Source organism: Vombatus ursinus, unplaced genomic scaffold, assembly GCF_900497805.2.
Source record: "Vombatus ursinus unplaced genomic scaffold, bare-nosed wombat genome assembly UNPS02014832.1, whole genome shotgun sequence".
In the NCBI taxonomy this organism is placed as follows: Eukaryota; Metazoa; Chordata; class Mammalia; order Diprotodontia; family Vombatidae; genus Vombatus; species Vombatus ursinus.
The window spans coordinates 17,239,202-17,258,482 of NW_020954610.1; the positions used below are offsets into that span (position 1 = coordinate 17,239,202).

The 19,281-nt window shown below is 36.8% G+C and overlaps 1 protein-coding gene across 1 annotated transcript in view; it reads right to left on the reverse strand.

Moving 5' to 3' along the window:
* Nucleotides 1–19,281, reverse strand: part of SUSD1 (sushi domain containing 1) — a 327,082-nt gene that overhangs the window by 63,769 nt on the left and 244,032 nt on the right. The window contains exon 14 of the mRNA XM_027839015.1: nt 2,926–3,022. Coding sequence (XP_027694816.1) covers nt 2,926–3,022 — 97 coding nt within the window. The remainder of the gene's footprint in view (nt 1–2,925; nt 3,023–19,281) is intronic.

Here is a 19,281-nt window from a genome sequence, read left to right on the forward strand (position 1 = left end):
TGGCATCTGTTTGCCAGGTGAGAATGGCAACCAACAGACACATCCTGCTACATGGCTGATAAGAGGACATTTCCTGTGGTTTACACAGTAGAGATGAGTGCAATTCCAGGTTGTATAAAGGATAGAAAATTGGGGCTTGGAGTCAGGAAAACCCAAGTTCAAATCCTACCTCATATACCTACCATATGATTATAGGTTTCAGTTTCCTCATCTGTAAAAGCTACAGTTTTTCCAGTAGCAAAATGTAAAATGTAAAATGTGACTGAACTAGATCAGTGGTGTCAAACTTACTTTAAAAAAAAAAAGCCCTATGGGTGGCTTAGAAAATTCCAAATTAATATCATATACCTTATGCTATATTTTTATTTAAACATTTAAACATTAAATATTTAAACATTTTTCTCAATTATATTTTCATCTGGTTCTGGCCACATAGGAGTTTTGCAGGCCTCTTATACAGAACACACAGGCTGTGAGTATGACAACTCTGGACAATTCTAAATCTATGATTCAGTCCTGCCTCTGACAGACTTACTCTCTTTACGACCCTGGGCAAGTCACTTTATTTCCCTGATAGCATCTGTGCTTCCTTCCATGACAAAATCCAGAATTCCATGATTCTCTGATTCCACACAATGTTCCTATATATCATCCCATGCCTTCTTTCTTACTGTCAAATGTCATGAGAATTATCATATAGGAGAGTGGTTCTCAAATTCTGTGGCCTCAGGATGCTTTTACACTTTTAAAAATTATTGAGGACCCCCAAAAAACTTTTGTTATGGAGATGATATTTATTGTGTTAGAAATGAAAACTGATAAATTTTTAAAATATTTGTTAATTCATTTCAAAATAACAATAAACCCATTTAATGTTAACATACTATATTTTTATGAAAATAGCTATATTTTACAAAATAATTACTGATTAGAGTGGCATTGTCATATATTTCAACAAATCTCTTTAATGTCTAGCTTAACAGAAGACAATTGAAATCTCCTGGATACTACTGCATTCAATCTGTTATGATATATTGTTTTGGTTGAAGTCTATGAAAAAAATCTGGCCTCACATATGTAGTTGGAAAAGGGAGGGGTATTTTAATAAATCCAAAAAGCTTTGTATTATTATGAAAATAGTTTTGACCTCAGGAGGCACCTAGATAGCTCAGTGGATAGAGCACTGGGCCTGGAGTCAAGAAGACCTGAGCTCAAATCTGGCCTCAGCACTTACTAGCTGTGTGACCCTGGGCAAGTCACTTAACATCTGTTTTCCTTAATCCACTGGAGAAAGAAATGGTAAATACTCTGGTATCTTTGCCAAGAAAACTCCAGGGACAATATTGGCATGCTATGGTCCTGAAGAATCACATACAGCTGAACAACACAAAAATTTTTAATTCATGGAACCCCTAGAAGGGATTCTATGGACCTTCAGGAGTCTGTGGATCATATTTTGAGAACCACAAGTTTAGAAGATGCATAAAACAACATAACCTGATGGACTAAGGATTGAAATAATTATAGAGTGAGAAATCAGAAAAAACGAGGACTAGAGAAGGGAAGTGACTTTTCCAAGATCACAGAGACAAATGATAGATAGGTTGGCAGGTAGGTACACAGAAAGATAGACAGCACTTTTATTAATTCTTACTATGTGAGAGGTATGGGCAGCTAAGTGGTATTGCGGATAGAACACCTGGCCTGGAGTCAGGAAGATTCATCTTCCTAACTTCAAATCTGGCCTCAGATACTTACAAGCTGGGTGACCCTGGGCAAGTCACTTAACCCTGTTTGCCTTAGTTTCCTCATCTGTAAAATTATCTGGAGAAGGAAATGGCAAACCACTCCAGTATCTTTGCCAATAAAATCCCAAATGAAGAGTAGGACATGACTAAACAACAAAATGTGCCAGGTATAAACAAAAAGAAAGGCAGTTCCTGGCCTCAAGTAGCTTATGTTCTATCTGAGAAAGACAAAACATAAAAGGGAACTGAAAAGTCTGGAGAGGGCTGATAGAGTGGGAAAGGTATCTTTGAGGGAGCTAGGTGGAGAGCTGGTTTGGGGCAATATATAGAACTAGAAGGACTATCCAAAATTAAAACTCCAGTCTCTTAAATCCAGAGTTATTTCATTTTTAAAAATGAGCATTAAGGATTCCCTCAGATATGTGAATTTGGTAGGTGGGGAAGATAGGCAGCTGCTGAGCCCTCAATGTCTGAGAGGGTGCAACATGGGAAATATTTTAATATTACCTTCTGTAAATGAATATAACCTCATTGCCAAGAAATCCTTATTTCCATGGCCCCTAGATATTTATTCTATGATAAGTCAAGTGTCATGCATTATAATGAAGGCTCAAAGTTTCTCCTGGACAGTAACATGTGGTCTAGCACAATTTCAGAACCTTGCTTAGGGTGCACAGATATCTTGTCCTAATCATGCAATATATCATCTGCAGTCCTTTCTAGAGATTGGAATTCATTATCTAAATGACTTCACAGAGCAAGTCATTGTATATACCACAGGACGGAGATGAACCATGTTAAAAACATTTTGCAAATCTTAACAGCTACATTTTGTGTACTCTTCTTGGTATGTGAAATCATGCTGCTAACTCACCATGCCTTCTTGGCTGATTTTCCAATAGAGATGTTTTACATTGAGTTATCATCCACAGGTGGATTTTTTTTGTGTGATTTGTTTTGTTTTGCTTATGGCCTTATCCCTTTTCACTAAGCATACTTGGTCAAGCATTTCTATTACAGTAGAAGACACTGAGATTAAGGGTGAAGTCCAGGGCTATGGAACCAAAAATGGAATTGTTGTACTTAAGGTCACTGGTTGCACTTAAGGTCACTGGCCTCATTAGTACCATTCTCTAACCACTTCAGCCAATTGCTCCAAAAAGCCATAATTACTGACCTGATGGGTCCATTTCTGTCCTCTGCTTTCCACAGACTCAGGGGTGGTAAAGGAGCTCCTTGTACTGCAATAAATTCAATGTCTGGAATGGGAGGCTCTGAAATAAGCAAGTGAAAGAAAGCATGTGTTCATAAAAGGGCTTTCACTGAAAAAAGAGAGATTAGATTTGTAAACAAGCAAACACCAACACCAGGACCCCCCATGTACCTTAGCATAGCCAGGGGAACCATGGACTCCAGCTCAGAGAACCACCACATGCGCTGCACAGAACCAAGCAGGCAGGCATCCTCCAGCAAACAAACCTCCCCATGCTTCAGCACAGCCCCGAAAAAACACAGAGAAACTCCACCTGGCACATATCAGACACAACCACTAGGACCCCAGCTCAGCACCAGGTAAGCTGCCAGACCCCTACAGCCTCCAGCTGCCAGCATCTGAGGCCTGAGCACACAAAGCCAGCGACCAGGCCCTTGGCCCCCAGCACAAGAAGTTCAGGATAGTGCCCCCTGTGCTCCAGCAAGAGAGCTCAATTTTAAAAGCCAGGAAATAGGCAAACAGAATGAGCAAAAAGCAGAAAAGAACACTGACCATAGAGAATTATTATGGTAACAGGGAAGATCAAAACACAAACTCAGAAGAGAACAACATTGTCAATATACCTACATCTGAAATCTCAAAGGGAAATATCAATTGGTTCGAAGCCCAAAAAGCCTTCTTAGAAGAGTTCAAGAAGGATTTTAAAAGTAAAAAAAGAGAAGTAGAAGAAAAAATGGGAAAAGAAATTAGAGTTATGCAAGAGAGAGTCAATAGTTTGGAAAAAGAAGGACAAAAATTGACTGAAGACAATAACTCCTTTAAAAAATACAATTGAGGGGGCAGCTAGGTGGTGCAGTGGATAGAGCACTGGTCCTAGATTCAGGAGGACCTGAGTTCAAATCCGGCCTCAGACATGTAACACTTACTAGCTGTGTGACCCTGGCCAAGTCACTTAACCCCATTGCCTAGGCCCCCCCCAAAAAAAATACAATTGGCTAAATGAAAAAGGAGTTACAAAAATGCACTTTAGAGAAGACCTCCTTAAAAAGTAGAATTGGTCAAATGGAAAAGGAGGTACAAAAGCTAACTGAAGAAAACAATTATTAAAAATTAGAATTGGGCAAGTGGAAGTTAGTGACTCTATGAGACATCAAGAATCAGTCAAACAAAATCAAAAGAGTGAAAAAATAGAAGAAAATGTAAAATACTTCATTGGAAAAACAACTGACCTGGAAAATAGATCCAGGAGACATAAGTTAAGAATTATTGGTCTACCTGAAAACCATGATCAAAAAAAGAGCCTGGACAGTATCTTTCAAGAAATTATCAAGGAAAACTGCCCTGAGGTCCTAGAACCAGAGGGTAAAATAGTCATTGAAAGAATCCACTGATCACCTCCTGAAAGAGATCCTAAAATGAAAACTCCAAGGAATATTGTATTCAAATTCCAGAGTTATCAGGTCGAGGAGAAAATGCTGCAAGCAGCCAGGAAGAAACAATTTAAATACATGGAACTACAGTCAGGATTATGCAGAACCTAGCACCTTTTATATTAAAAGATGAGAGGCTTGGGATATGATATTCCAGAAGGAAAAGGAGCTTGGATTACAGCCAAAGATCAACTACCCACCAAAATTGAGCATAATGTTTCAGAGGAGGAGATGTACATTCTGTGAAATAGGGGACTTCCAAACCTTCCTGATGAAAAGACTAGAGCTTGGGGCAGCTAGGTGGCACAGTGGATAGAGCACTGGCCCTTAAGTCAAGAGGACCTGAGTTCAAATACGGCCTTAGACCAAACACTTGACACTTACTAGCTGTGTGACCCTGGGCAAGTCACTTAACCCCAATTGCCTTGCCAAAAAAAAAAAAAAAAACCAGAGCTCAACAGAAAATTCAATCTTCAAATACAATACTCAAGAGAAGCATAAAAAGGTAAACAGGAAAGAAAACAATAACAACATGGTATTCAATAAAGGTAAACTGTTTACATACCTACATGGGAAGATGACACTTGTAATTTTTGAGAACTGTATCATTATTATATTTTTAAACGGGTATACATAGACAGAGGGTGTGGGTATAAGTTGACTTTGATGTGATGACAAAATTAAATTAAGGGGTAAAAAAAGGATTATACTAGGAGAATAGGAAAGGAGGAGACAGAAAAGGGTAAATTATATCATATGAAATAGCACAAATACCTATGGATGGAAAGAAGGGAGGGAGGAGAGCATTGTTTGAACCTTACTCTCATTGGATTTGGCTCAAAGAGGGAATAACATATACGTTCACTTGGGTATAGAAATCTATCTTACCCTATAGGAAGTAGGAAGGGGAAGGGGGGAAAAGGGGAGGTGGATGGATAGAAGGGAGGGCAGAAGGAAAAGAAGAAGTAGTAGGGGAAAGGGGAAAGAAAAGGGAGGGGATTGATAGAACAGAAGGCAGATTAAGGGAGGCAATGGTCAGAAGCAAAACACTAGGGAGGAGTGAAAGGGAAAAATGAGAGAGAAAAATATAAATGGGGAAGGGAATAGGATGAAGAGAAAGACACAGTTAGAAATCATAACTGTGAATGTGAATGGGATGAACTCTCCCATAAAACAGAAGTGAATAACAGAGTGGATTAAAAACAATAATTCTACAATATGTTGTTTATAAGAAACACATTTGAAGCAGAGAAGTATAAGCAGAGTGAAGGTAAAAGGCTGAAAGAGAATATATTATGCTTCAGCTGAAGTAAAAAAAAAGCAGGGGTAGCAATCCTGATTTCAGACAAAGCAAAAGCAAAAATAGATCTAATCAAAAGAGATAAGGAAGGCAACTACATTCTGCTAACAGGTACCATAGACAATGAAGTGATGTCAATATTAAATGCATATGCACCAAGTGGTATAGCATCCACATTCTTAGAGGAGAAGTTAAGTGAGTTACAGGAAAAAATAGACAGCAAAACTATACTAGAGAGGGACCTCAACCTCCCCCTCTCAGAACTAGATAAATCTAATCACAAAATAAACAAGAAAGAAGTTAAGGAGGTAAATAAAATCTTAGAAAAGTTAGATATGTTAGGCCTCTGAAGAAAACTGAATGGGGATAGAAAGGAATATACCTTTTTCTCAGCAGTACATGGCACCTACACAAAAACTGACCATGTATTAGGGCATACAAACCTCACAATCCAATGCAGAAAGGCAGAAATATTAACTGCGTCCTTTTCAGACCATGAGACAAGAAAAATTACATGTAATAAAGGGCCATGGAAAAATAAACTAAAAATTAATTATAAACTAAATAATCAATCCTAAAGAATGAGCAAGTCAAACAACAAATCACAGAAATAATCAATAACTTCATCAAAGAAAATGACAATAATGTGACAACATACCAAAACTTATGAGATGCAGCCAAAGCAGTTCTTAGGGGGAATTTTATATGTCTAAATTCTTACATGGATAAAATAGAGAAAGAAGAGATCAATGAATTGAGCATGCAACTAAAAAAGCTAGAAAAAGAACAAATTAAAAATCCCCAATTAAATACCAAATTAGAAATTCTGAAAATCAAAGGAGAAATTAAGAAAATTGAAATTAAGAAAACTATTGAGCTAATAAATAAAACTAAGAGCTTTTTTATGAAAAAATAAAATAGATAAATCTTTGATTAATTTTATTTTAAAAAAGGAAACCAAATTACCAGTACCAAAAATGAAAACGGTGAATTCACCACAATGAAGAGGAAATTAAAACAATAATTAGGAGCTATTTTGCCCAACTGTACGCCAATAAATCTGACAGTCTTAGTGAAATAGATGAATATTTACAAAAACATAAATTGTCCAGATTAACAGAAGAGGAAATAAAATATTTAAATAGCACCATTTCAGAAAAAGAAATTGAACAAACCATCAATGAACTCCCTAAGAAAAAATCTCCAGGATCAGATAGATTTACAAGTGAATCCTACCAAATATTTAAAGAACAATTAATTCCAATACCACATAAACTATTGGGAAAAATAGGTAAAAAAGGAGTCCTACCAAATTCTTTTTATGATACAAATATGGTGCTGATACCTAAACTAGGACGAGTCAAAACAGAGGAAGAAAATTATAGAAAAAAAAGTATTAAGAAAAGTATTTCCCTAATGAATATAGATGCAAAAATTTAAAATAAACTATTAGCAAAGAGATTACAGCAACTTATCACAAGAATAATACATTATGACCAGGTGGGACTTATACCAGGAATGCAGGTCTGATTCAATATTAAGAAAACTAACAGCATAACTGACCATATCAACAACACAATTAACAGAAATCATATGGTTATTTGAATAAATGTAGAAAAAACTTTTGACAAAATACAATACCTATTCACATTAAAACACTGGGAATTAATGGAGTTTTCCTTTAAATGATAAGTAGCATCTATCTAAAACCATCAGTAAGCATTATATGTAATGGGGATGAGCTAGAAGCATTTCCAATAAGATCAGGGGTGAAACAAGGATGTCTACTCCTATTCAATATTGTACTAGAAATGTTAGCTTTAGCAATAAGAGAAGAAAAAGAAATTGAAGGAAGTAGAATAGGCAATGAAACAAAGCTATCACTCTTTGCAAATGATATGATGGCATACTTAGAGAATCAAGTAAAAAACTACTTGAAATAACTAACAACTTGAGCAAATTTGCAGGGCATAAAATAAACCAACATAAATCATCTGCACTTCTATACATTACTAACAAAGAACAGGAGAAACTCCATTTAAAGTAACTGTAGACAATATAAAACATTTGGGAGTTTACCTGCCAGAACAAACCCGGGAACTATATGAAAACAATTACAAAACACTTTTCACACAAATAAAGTCAGATCTAAATAACTAGAAAAACTTAAATTGCTCATGGGTAGACTGAGCTAATATAATAAAAATGAAAATTGTACCTAAATTAATTTACTTATTTAGTGCCATACCAATCAAACTACCAAAAATTATTTTACAGAACAAGAAAAAATAGTAACAAAATTCATCTGGAAAAACAAAAGGTCCGGAATATCAAAAGAATTAACGAAAAGAAATGGCAAGAGAAGGTGGCTTCGCTGTACCAGATCTTAAATTGTATTATAACGCTGCAATAGTCAAAACTACTTGGTACTGGCTAAATGGTGGATCCATGGAATAGGTTAGGTACACGAGACACAGTGCTCAATGACCATAGTAATCTACTGTTTGATAAATCCAAAGACTCTAGCTTCTGGGATAATAACTTACTATTTGACAAAAACTACTAGGAAAACTGGAAAATAGTATGGCAGAAACTAGGGAGAGACCAACATCTTACAAGATATACCAAGATAAAGCCAAAATGGGTACATGATTTAGACATGAAGGGTGATATTATAAACAAATTAGGAAAGCAAGGAATAGTTTACCTGTTAGATCTATGGAGAATGGAAGAATTTATGACCAAACGAGATAGAGAACATTATGAAATGCAAAATGGATAATTTTGATTACATTAAATTAAAAAGTTTCTGCACAAAGCCAATGTAACCAAGATTAGAAGAGAAGCAGAAAACTGGGAAAGAATTTTTACAGTGTCTCTGATAAAAGCCTAATTTCTGAGAGAGCTGAGTCAAATTTATAAGAATACAAGTCATTCCCCAATTGAGAAATGGTCAAAGAAGATGAACAGGCAGTTTTCAGAGGAAGAAATTAAAGCTATCTATAGTCACATGAAAAAATGCTCTAAATCACTATTGATTAGAGAAATGCAAATTAAAACAACTCTGAGGTACTACATCATATCTATCAGGTTGGCTAACATGACAAAACAGGAAAATGATAAATGTTGGAGATATGGGAAAATTGGAACATTGCTTCATTGTTGGTGGACTTGTGAACTGATCCAATCATTCTGAAGAGCAATTTGGAACTATGCTCAAAGTGCTATAAAACTGTGATCCAGCAATACCACTTCTAGATCTGTATCACAAAGAGATCATAAAAATGGGAAAAGGACCCACATCTACAAAAATAGTTGTAGCAGTTCTTTTTGTGGTGGCAAAGAACTGGAAATTGAGAGGATGCCCATCAATTTGGGAATGGCTGAACAAGCTGTAGTATATAAATGTAATGGAATACTATTGTGCCATAAGAAATGATGAGTAGGCAGGCTTCAGAAAAACCTGGAAAGACTTATATGAACTGATGCTGAGTGAAGCAAGCAGAACCAGGAGAACATTGTACACAGCAATAGTAACATTGTGTGATGACCAACTTTGATAACTTAGCTCTTCTCAGTAATGCAAAGATCTAAGATAGTTCTAAAAGACTCATGATAGAAAATGCTATCCACATCCAGAAAAAGAACTATGGAGTCTGAATGCAGATCAAAGCACATTATTTTCTTTTTTTTGTTGTTGTTTCTTCTTTCTGATGGTTTTTCCCTTTGGTTCTAATTCTTCTTTACAACATGACTAATGTGGAAATATTTAATATGATTGTATATGTTTGGCCTATATCAGATTGCACGCCATCTTGGAGAGGCAGAAGGGGAAGGAGGAGGAGAAAATTTAAAACTCAAAATCTTACAAAAGTGAATGTTGAAAACTAAAAATAAATAAATAAATATTTTAAAATATAAAATCTAAATGCAATTTTTTCTCCTTGGCAATTTCTGTAGTTTAAGAACATCTAATATAGCTTTGCCCTGACAAGATACAAATTTGTGGTCTTCCCAGTGCTTAGCACAGTGCCTGGCACATAGTAGGTACTTAAAAATGTTAGTTGACATTCATTTCTGGTCAAAGAAATGTGAGGCAGTTGTAATTTTTCCAAAGGGAATGATCTGTATCAACATCTAATATTTGGGATAGGAATATATTTAAACATTTTTTAAAAGATTCATTTTCATTTTTGTTTTAAAGAAGGGTGTAAAATTAGTTTTACACAGTAAAATTTAATGGCACTTATGCAGCATCCAATCAGTGGAAGCAGCTGTAATCAATAGCAAATTAACCTATGTAATTGCAGCAGATGCCTTCTTTAAGAATAGCTGCATATCATGGGAAATTTCTTTTAAAATTTTTAAAGAAGCAAGAATCACACTGTCATTTCCACAAAGCTTTCAAGGAAATAATTTTTAATCATCATTGATTAGATGGTTTTTATTATTTATGTTACATTTGGGGCAGTTAGGTGGCGCAGTTGATAGGGCATTGGCCCTGGAATTAGGAGGATATGAGTTCAAATCCAGACTCAGACACTTACTAGCAGTGTGACTCTGGGCAAGTCACTTAACTCAGACTGCCTCAAAAAAAAAGTTAGATTTAACAAATAGCTATCAGTTTAATAGAAGAAATCACCAGTCATTTTGTTGAATTTTGGCTTTTTTAAACAGGTGGACTTTGGAACAGAGATTCTCAGGTGTTTCTAGTCTAAAAATCTATGCTAGAAAACTTTTTAGGCAGTGCTGTCTTTTGAGTAAAGGAGATTCCTGGACAGGTTTTACTGTAGTAATGCTAGCTTTGAATCACAGAAAAGTGCCTTCTTATATATGGTATCTTCTCTGAACAAGTGTACAAAATCTACAGGGGTAGCCTCTTCCAGACAAAGTTTGCTGTTCTTAGCTCAGAAAAGGGCACTGTATAAACGTTGAACTTCTTTGTAATCATTAGACCAAACTGAAAGTTTATGCCCTGAAAAATATAACACAACTGAAAATCATAAACATATTTGAAATCATTCCTTACTATATATTTGTATTCTGCCACAGTCCTATTTCATTTTTCAGGTAGAATTACTCCTGGTAATGCATTCTCTAGAATGTGCCTCGAGGGTAAATCTTGTCTTCTTATTAAAGATATCTGCTAAAAAAAAAAAAAGGGAGGGGTGGCTCTTTGTTCAGGTTTAGGTTTACCTATATGACCTCTGCGGTTTCTTCTAAATCAATTCTGTGATTATTTATTTTGTATTTATTTATTTTTTATTTTAGGCAATTGGGGTTAAGTTACTTACTCAGGGTCACACAGCTAGTACATGTCAAGTGTTTGGTCTGAGGCTGGATTTGAACTTGATGTCTTGAATGAAGGCATTCTTATCATATTTGCACATGACAAGAAGCTGTGTGAAACAGCTAATTCTGTGAGTGACAAAAAGATCTTAATAAGGTAGAACAATTTCATTAAATAGGGTGATAATCAATAGTAAGGTGTAAAGTGCCACTTCGAATAAAAAAAATCAACTTCACATAGCATAGAATGAGGGTAATATAGCCAAATAACAGTTTGTGTGAAAACAATCTAGGGATTTTACGGGATTGCAAGTTTAATATGTGCCAACTGTGTGGGATGGTGGCCAAAAAAGCTAACAAGACTTTAGATTGCATTGAAGGACAATGTGTCCTAAACAGAGGAGATTATGGAGAGTTCCTCTCCCTGTACTGGCCAGACAAAATCTTGAGCATGGGTTCTTAACTGGTGCCCAGATGTTCACTGGGCTCGTGAACTGAGATGGGAAAAAAAAGTACATCTTCATTTTCATAGAGGAACTTAACATTTCCTTCAATTGATTAGAAACATGATTCTGAGGAGGGTTCCATAATAGGCTTCACCAGACTGCCAAAGGGGTCCATGTCACATAAAAGGTGAAAAACTGCTCTAAAGTATCATTTTCACCTCTAAGTAGCACATTAAAGGAAGAACACTGACAAGCTGGAGAATGTGAAGAATTGGTTGACCATGAAGTTAAGGGGACTGGAGACCTTGCCTTGATAGGATCTACTGAAGGAATGAGGAGAATGTTTAGCCTGGAGAAGAGAAGACTGAATGGGGACATGATGGGTAGGTTTTTGTTTTTGTTTTTTAATATTGTTTTACTTTGTTTCTGGCTGGCTCCAAAGAGTAGAACTAGGAGCAGCAGGTCAAAGTTGTAATGGGTGGGGGAGGAGAAAAGATAAGCATTTGGAGTCTCTACAAAGAAAAAATCTCCATCAACTGGAGCCATCTCAACATGGTACTTACCTGTCTTGAGATGGGGGAGGTTCCTCTTCACTGCAGAGGAAAACCAAGCAGAGGCTATATGCCCATTTGGAAGTTTTGTAGAGGAAACTGATGGTCAGGGGGTCTTTTGAATCACCAAGAAAAATACTTTCAACTCTGAAATCCTGTAATTACCCTGGTTGGTTTTTTTTTTTTCCTGTTACAAGTGAAGCTGCTTTGACAATTATTTTTTATACAGACGGGTATTTTTTTTTCTTTTTTGGTAACAACATTAGATCATATTTCTAGTAGTGGAATCCCTAAGTCAAATGGTATTATTCAGTTGTTGGGTTTGTTTTTTTTTTTCCCCAACTCTTAACTAACTAACTGTACTTTTTCCTCCATAGGGCACAAAGGAGATAAATGGTAAATAGAAGAATTAGCTACCTAGGATTACAACTTTAGAGCTGAATGGGTAGTCTAATTCTCTCATTTTTCAGATAAGGAAACCAAGGACTAGACAGATGCCCCGACTTGACTGTGGTGACAAACAACGAGTTAGTGACAGTACTAAAAGGGTTAGCCAGGGTTAAAACCCTAGGCTCATATAACCAGCATGTGTCAGAGGTGGGATATGATACCCAGAACTTGATTTAAAACCCAGATTTCCTGATGCCAAATCTAATGCTATTTCCACTGTACCAATGAATCCATCAACGAAGGCATGCCCATCATCAGCACAGATGGTAACCTATTCACACCTTCTTAAACTGTGCAATCCTTATCAATGTCCTTCCAAAATATTACTCAGAACTAGAGATGTCTCTACTTGTAATACTCTATGCAATACTTTGCCCATTATCCCTCCATAGGTTTATGACTGTATAGACTTTCCTATTCTAATCATTTATTCAGTTCAATTGAATTTCTAAAAAAAACATTTATTGAGCACTTACTATTTTACAAGGCATAGTTTTAGGTGCTAAGGAAACAAACAAAAAAAAGACAAAACCAAGCTTTCCTCTAATAAGTTTATATTCTCTTGATGTCTTTGATGCTACTTCTTAAAAACAAATCCTAGTGGATAATATACCTCAGGCTTCTTATACCTTTACCATGTGTTTTTCCATTGAATTTTTGGGTCCCACCTGCCATTTTGATTCTTTTGAGACAATGGTGATCCATACAACATAGCAGGGGGTATTGGTATTTTTTAAAAGATAAGCTTTTATGGAAGTAGGGTGCCTGAGATAACTGAAAATATTACACAATTTTTCAAATAAAATCTATCCTGCTCTCCACCTTCCATTTAGTTCTGGGCCCAGGTAATTGTCCATCTGAAGGACTTGTCTAAAAGGTAGACTGATCACACAGGGAGATCAAGAGATAACTCCACTGATGTCCATGAAATTTAAAAATCCTAGAATGTCCATAGTCTGTCTGTCTCCATATAAGCGTGTGTATATGTATGTATGTATGTATATATTGAGAATTTATGAAAGGACCTGGATGTTAACTGGACAAGATAAGAATGTATAGTTACAAGCTAAGCCAATGGAAGTAGTTTCCAGATCAATGAGCTCAATGGGTCCATATAATAAATCCTTCCTAACAATTAGCTATCCCAAAGTGAAACAGGATATTGTAGACTGTGGGAGATTCCCCCTCATTGGAAGTCTTCAATCAATTGACTACTTGTTTGAAATATTGAAAAGGGAAATCTTGCTCAAAGATGAATTGGATTAGATGGTTTTTGAAGACATTTCCAATGAATAGATAAGAGTATTGCATCACCAATCAGGAAGGCCTGGGTTTTAATGCTGGCTGAGATACATAATAGCTGTGTGATACTAGGTAAGTCATTTTTACTTCTCTAGGCCTTAGTATTTTCACTGATAAAACCAAGGGACTATATACTCAAACTCTAAGATCCCATCAAACTCTAAAAATAGCATCCTATTATCTAGTGATTCTATAAGTATCAAAGCATTAAGTAGTATAGAATTTGGAATGTAATAGCCTTAAAGAATTTTTTTTCTTTTTCTTTGCATCCTTTGTACTTAGTATAGTGCCTGGAAAATAGAGGACACTTAATAAACATGTAGATTGACTGGCTGATTGACAGTAACTCAGTTGTGACTTCATTGTAGCTCGACAGTCTTCCTATCCTACCCTTATGGCACTTCATTACATTCTCCATAGTAACTATTTCAAACCTATACTTGTATCCTCTTGTTTCCAAATGTTCTTATACTCCCTAACACAAAGCAAATGGCTCAACTTGCTACTTCCTGGAGACTCTGACCACCTGACATAAGCTCCCTCAGCTGCTTTCATTCATTGTTCAAAACCAATGATCATCATCACACTCACTCTTCCTTACCTCTTGTCTCAGAAAAAGAGGTCATAACAAAATCTCACTAATGTTAATGCCTCTGCCTATACTCTTTTTATTTTATTTTATTTTTAATTTATGGAATAAAACAAGCATTTCCATAACATAGTACAATAAAAAGATGATTGTACATGAAACTGCAAATCTACTGTGCACAACTTTCAAATATACAACAAAATTATCCTATAAATTTCTTTATTTTCTCCTCCCCCGATGGCTACACAAATAGGAGTGTATGTGTATGTAAAATTATTCTATACATGCTACTATTTATCAGTTCTTTCTCTTGATGCAGATAGCATCTTCCTTCATATGTCCTTTGTAGTTAATTAGGGTATTTATAATAGTAAAAAAATAGCTTATTTGCTCAAAGTCATTCTTAAAACAATACTGCTGTTACTGTATACAATGTTCTCTTGGTTTTGCTCATTTTGCTCTTCATTATTTCATGCAAGTCTGTCCATGTATTTCTAAAATCATTGAGCTCATCATTTCTTATAGCACAGTAGTATTCTATCGTGATCACATACTACAACTTATTCAACCAGTTCCCAATTGATGAACATCCCTACAATTAACAGTTCTTTGCCACCACAAAGAGAGCTGCTATAGCATTTTAGAACATGTAGGTTCTTTTCCTTTTTCCCTAATCATCTTTGGAAGCAGACCAAATAGTGATATTGCTGAGTCAAAGGGTATAGGTAGTTTAATAACTCTTGGAGCATAATTGCTCTCCAAAATGGCTGGATTGTTTTACAACTCTAACAATGAATTAGTGTCCCAATTTTTCCACATCCTCTCCCACATTTGTCACTTTCCCCTTCTATCATTTTAACCAATCTGGTAGGTGTAAAATAATACCTCAAGGTTGTTTTAATCTGCATTTCTCTAATCAAGAATGATTTAGAGCATTTTTCAACATCAGAAATAGATATGGTTTTAGCAATTAAAATGATATTAAAGAAGATACATTACTATATGCTTTGCTGCTGAATCCTAAGGAGCATGGAGCCTTTCTATTTGACTGATACCTGAAGTGTTGTTTCTCCCCATTAGAATGTGTGGTCAGAAAGAAAAAAAAAAGAATTTTATATTTCTATTCTCATCATGCAGCATAGTGTATTGTACATAATATTAAGTGCATCAACATTTAATAAATGCTTTTTTCTCCTCTTTCTTTTTTTTGTCCCCTCTCTCCTTTCCTCTTTCCTTTCCTTCCTTCCTTCCTTAGTAACAACGTTTTTCCAAAGAACTGAGAGCTCTTCATTTCATACTATTTAATGAATCTATCAATTATTATTGTCAATTATAATTCTCTATAGTGAGATCTTATTCTTTTCCTAAACTGTAAGATCCACAAAGTGAGGGACAATGACTTTATATCTCCCCACAGTCTAGCACAATGATCTGAACTCAACAAGTGCTTAGTAAATACATATGTAATCCCTGAGGCAGGCAGGGATTATTGTCCCTTTTTTTATAGCTTAGGAAACTGAAACTCAGAGAAATTAAGTTTCTTGTCAAAGGTCACACAACTAATAATTACCTGAGCCAGAACTACAACCCAGCCTCCTAACTCACAGTTCAGTGTTGTCTGCCCCATTCCAGACTGCCTTTCTGTAATGTTCAATAAATGTTTCTTGGTGGTATGATACCAACTGATCCTAGGGACTTTCTAAATGGAAACTAGCTATGGAGATAAGATTACAAGAGTGAAGAATCAGCTCCTCTGGGAATTTTCTCTAATACCCCATCCAGATAACATGACTTCACAAAGGAAGCCAGGTAGGGATAGGGATAGCTTTAGGTTTAGGTGTAAGGATAAGGATAGGTTTAGAAATAGTGAAAAGGGACTAAGCTCTGTGTTTTCACTGATATAGGGAACTCCCAGGCAAGGAAACTCCTTTTACCAATGTAAGTCTGCACCTTCTCTGCAATTAGAACAAGCAATTAAAATGAAGAGTCAAGATGGTGGATTACGGACAATAACCCAACTGAATTCCTCTAATATTCCTCTCCAAAGAACTTTAAAATAATACCTCAAATCAAATTTTGGAGTGGTGGAGCCAACAAAAGGGCAGAGTGAGACATTTTTCTAGCCTAAGACAACTTAGGAGGTAGGCAAGAGAGGTCTGTGATACTGGGGTGGGGGCTGGCCCAGAGCATAGAAGCAGCACTAGTGGTGGGCCTTGAAGGTAGCCTCAACAGCAGCAATGGCAGCCACAACAGGTTCAGGAGCTCTCAGCCCAGACATGATAAGGGGGTCAGACAACTGGTCAGAATGAGATTACATGGGACCCTTTGTTAGCACTGTGTGCAGTTGGCACTGATAGGCAACTTTCTTGCCTGTACAAAGTTCCGGGTTGCAGTTCTAGGCTGGAGAGGAACACCTGTGGTCAGTCACAAGGGAGTAGGTGCCTTGGTGGAATTTCCAAAGCTAAGAAGAGCACTAGCCCTTGTAGCTGTGGGGCACCAGGAGACCTCCATGGGTAAAGACCAGAGGACAGATCAGGAGAACAGTGACCACATCTTTCCCTGAATCACACCACCTTGTAAGCACTTAAAACTTGCAGACCCCCAGAACAAGCTCTGAAAACAACAGCATGAAAAAGTCTGAAGTGTGGGATAGTGCCTCCCCACCCCCATGTGAGCAGAGCCCAACTTTAACATAAAATTCATAGTGAAGAAATAGAATGGAAAAATGATCAAAGAACAAAGAAAGAACTTGATCATAAAAAGGTACTGTGGTAGCAGAGAAGACCAAAACATAAACTCAGAGGACAATAATAAGAAAGCAGCTATAAGCAAAGACTCAAAAAAAAAATGTTAATTAGATCCCAGCCCAACAAGAATTCCTGAGGATTTGTTGAGGGGGGCGGAGCCAAGATGGCAGAGGGAAAGCAGTGACTGTCTTGAGCTCTCTCCCAAAGTCCTCCAAATACCTAAAAAAATGGCTCTAAACAAATTCTAAAGCAGCAGAACCCACAAAAAGACAGAGCGAAACAAATTTCCAGCCCAAGACAGCCTGGATGGTTGATCAGAAAGGTATATCTTGCTGGGCGGGGAGAGGAGCGCAATTTGGCATGGACGCGCAGGTCACAGTGACCCTGGAGCAAGCCTCAGAGGACTGAATTGAGGGCAGCTGTGGCAGTTTCCAGACTTCTCAACCCCTGAACGCCAAAGACAACTTAGAAGGCCAGTGGGAAAAGTCTGTGACTGCGATGAGAGAGGAACTAGGTCTCAGCCACAAGTCTCAAGCACAGCCTGGGGCTGTGGCTTTTTCCTGAGCTTCCAGCCCACAGACTGAGGGGAAATCGAGTGGCTGATCAGAGGGGGATTACAGGGATCTCTTTGCCAGTGCTGAGGCAGGAATCTCTTGCTTTACTGGTGCTTGGATCTGGGTCACAGTTCTGAGGGGTGGTCCTGGGGCGAGGAGGAGCACTGGTGCATTGGAGCTTGTTGTGGTGGTGGAGAGGAAACATCTCGCCCCTTATCATACCACCTTAGGAGAACTGAAAATTTACAGGTCCCTAGAAGTACCTCTGAAAACAGCTGTGCAAACCCCCAAAGCTTGGGACAGTACACTCTTCACATTGAAAGCAGACTTTTACCTTAACAAAGGGTTTAAAACTCAAGTAATTGGCCAGGATCATGAGTAAGCAGCGCAAGAGTCAGACTATATTATCTTACTTTGGTGACAAAAAAGATCAAAACATACAACCAGAAGAAGACAACAAAGCCAAAGCTCCTACATCCAAAGCCTCCAAGAAAAATATGAATCAGTCCCAGGCCTTGGAAGAGCTCAAAAGGGATTTTGAGAAGCAAGTAAGAGAAGTAGAGGAAAAACTGAGAGTGATGCAAGAAAATCATGAAAAATAAGTCAACAGCTTGCTAAAGGAGACCCAAAAAAATACTGAAGAAAATAACACCTTAAAAAATAGCCTAACCCAAATGGCAAAAGAGGTCCAAAAAGCCAGTGAAGAGAAGAATGCCCTAAAGAGCAAAATTGGACAAATGGAAAAGGAAGTCCAAAAGATTACTGAAGAAAATACTTCCTTAAAAATTAGAATAGAGCAATTGGAAGCGAGTGACTTTATGAGAAATCAAGACACTGTAAAACAATCCAAAAGAATGAAAAATTAGAAAACAATGTGAAATATCTCATTGGAAAAACAACTTACCTGGAAAATAGATCCAGGAGAGAGAATTTAAAAATTATTGGACTATCTGAAAGCCATGATCAAAAAAAAAAGCCTAGACATCATCTTTCAAGAAATGATCAAGGAAAACTGTCCTGATATTTTAGAACCAGAGGGCAAAATAGAAATTGAAAGAATCCACCAATCTCCTCCTGAAAGAGATCCACAAAGGAAAACTTCTAGGAATATTGTAGCCAAATTCCAGAGTTCCCAGGTCAAGGAGAAAATATTACAAGCAGCCAGAAAGAAACAATTCAAGTATTGTGGAAACACAATCAGGATAACACAAGACTTAGCTGCTTCTACATTAAGGAACCGCAGGGCATGGAATATAATATTACAGAAGGCAAAGGAGATAGGATTACAACCAAGAATCACCTACCCAGCAAAACTGAGTATAATCCTTTTGGGAAAAAATGGTCATTCAGTGAAATAGAGGACTTTCAAGCATTCTTGATGAAAAGACCAGAGTTGAATAGAAAATTTGATTTTCAAATACAAGACTCGAGTGGAACATGAAGAAGTAAACAGGAAAGAGAAAATCATAAGAGACTTATTAAGGTTGAACTGTTTACATTCCTGCATGGAAAGATGATATTTGTAACTCATGAGACCTTTGTCAGTATTAGGGTAGTTGGAGGGGAAAAAATTATATATATGTATATATAGATATAGATAGATAGATAGATAGATAGATAGATAGATAGATAGATAGATAGATAGATAGATAGATAGATAGA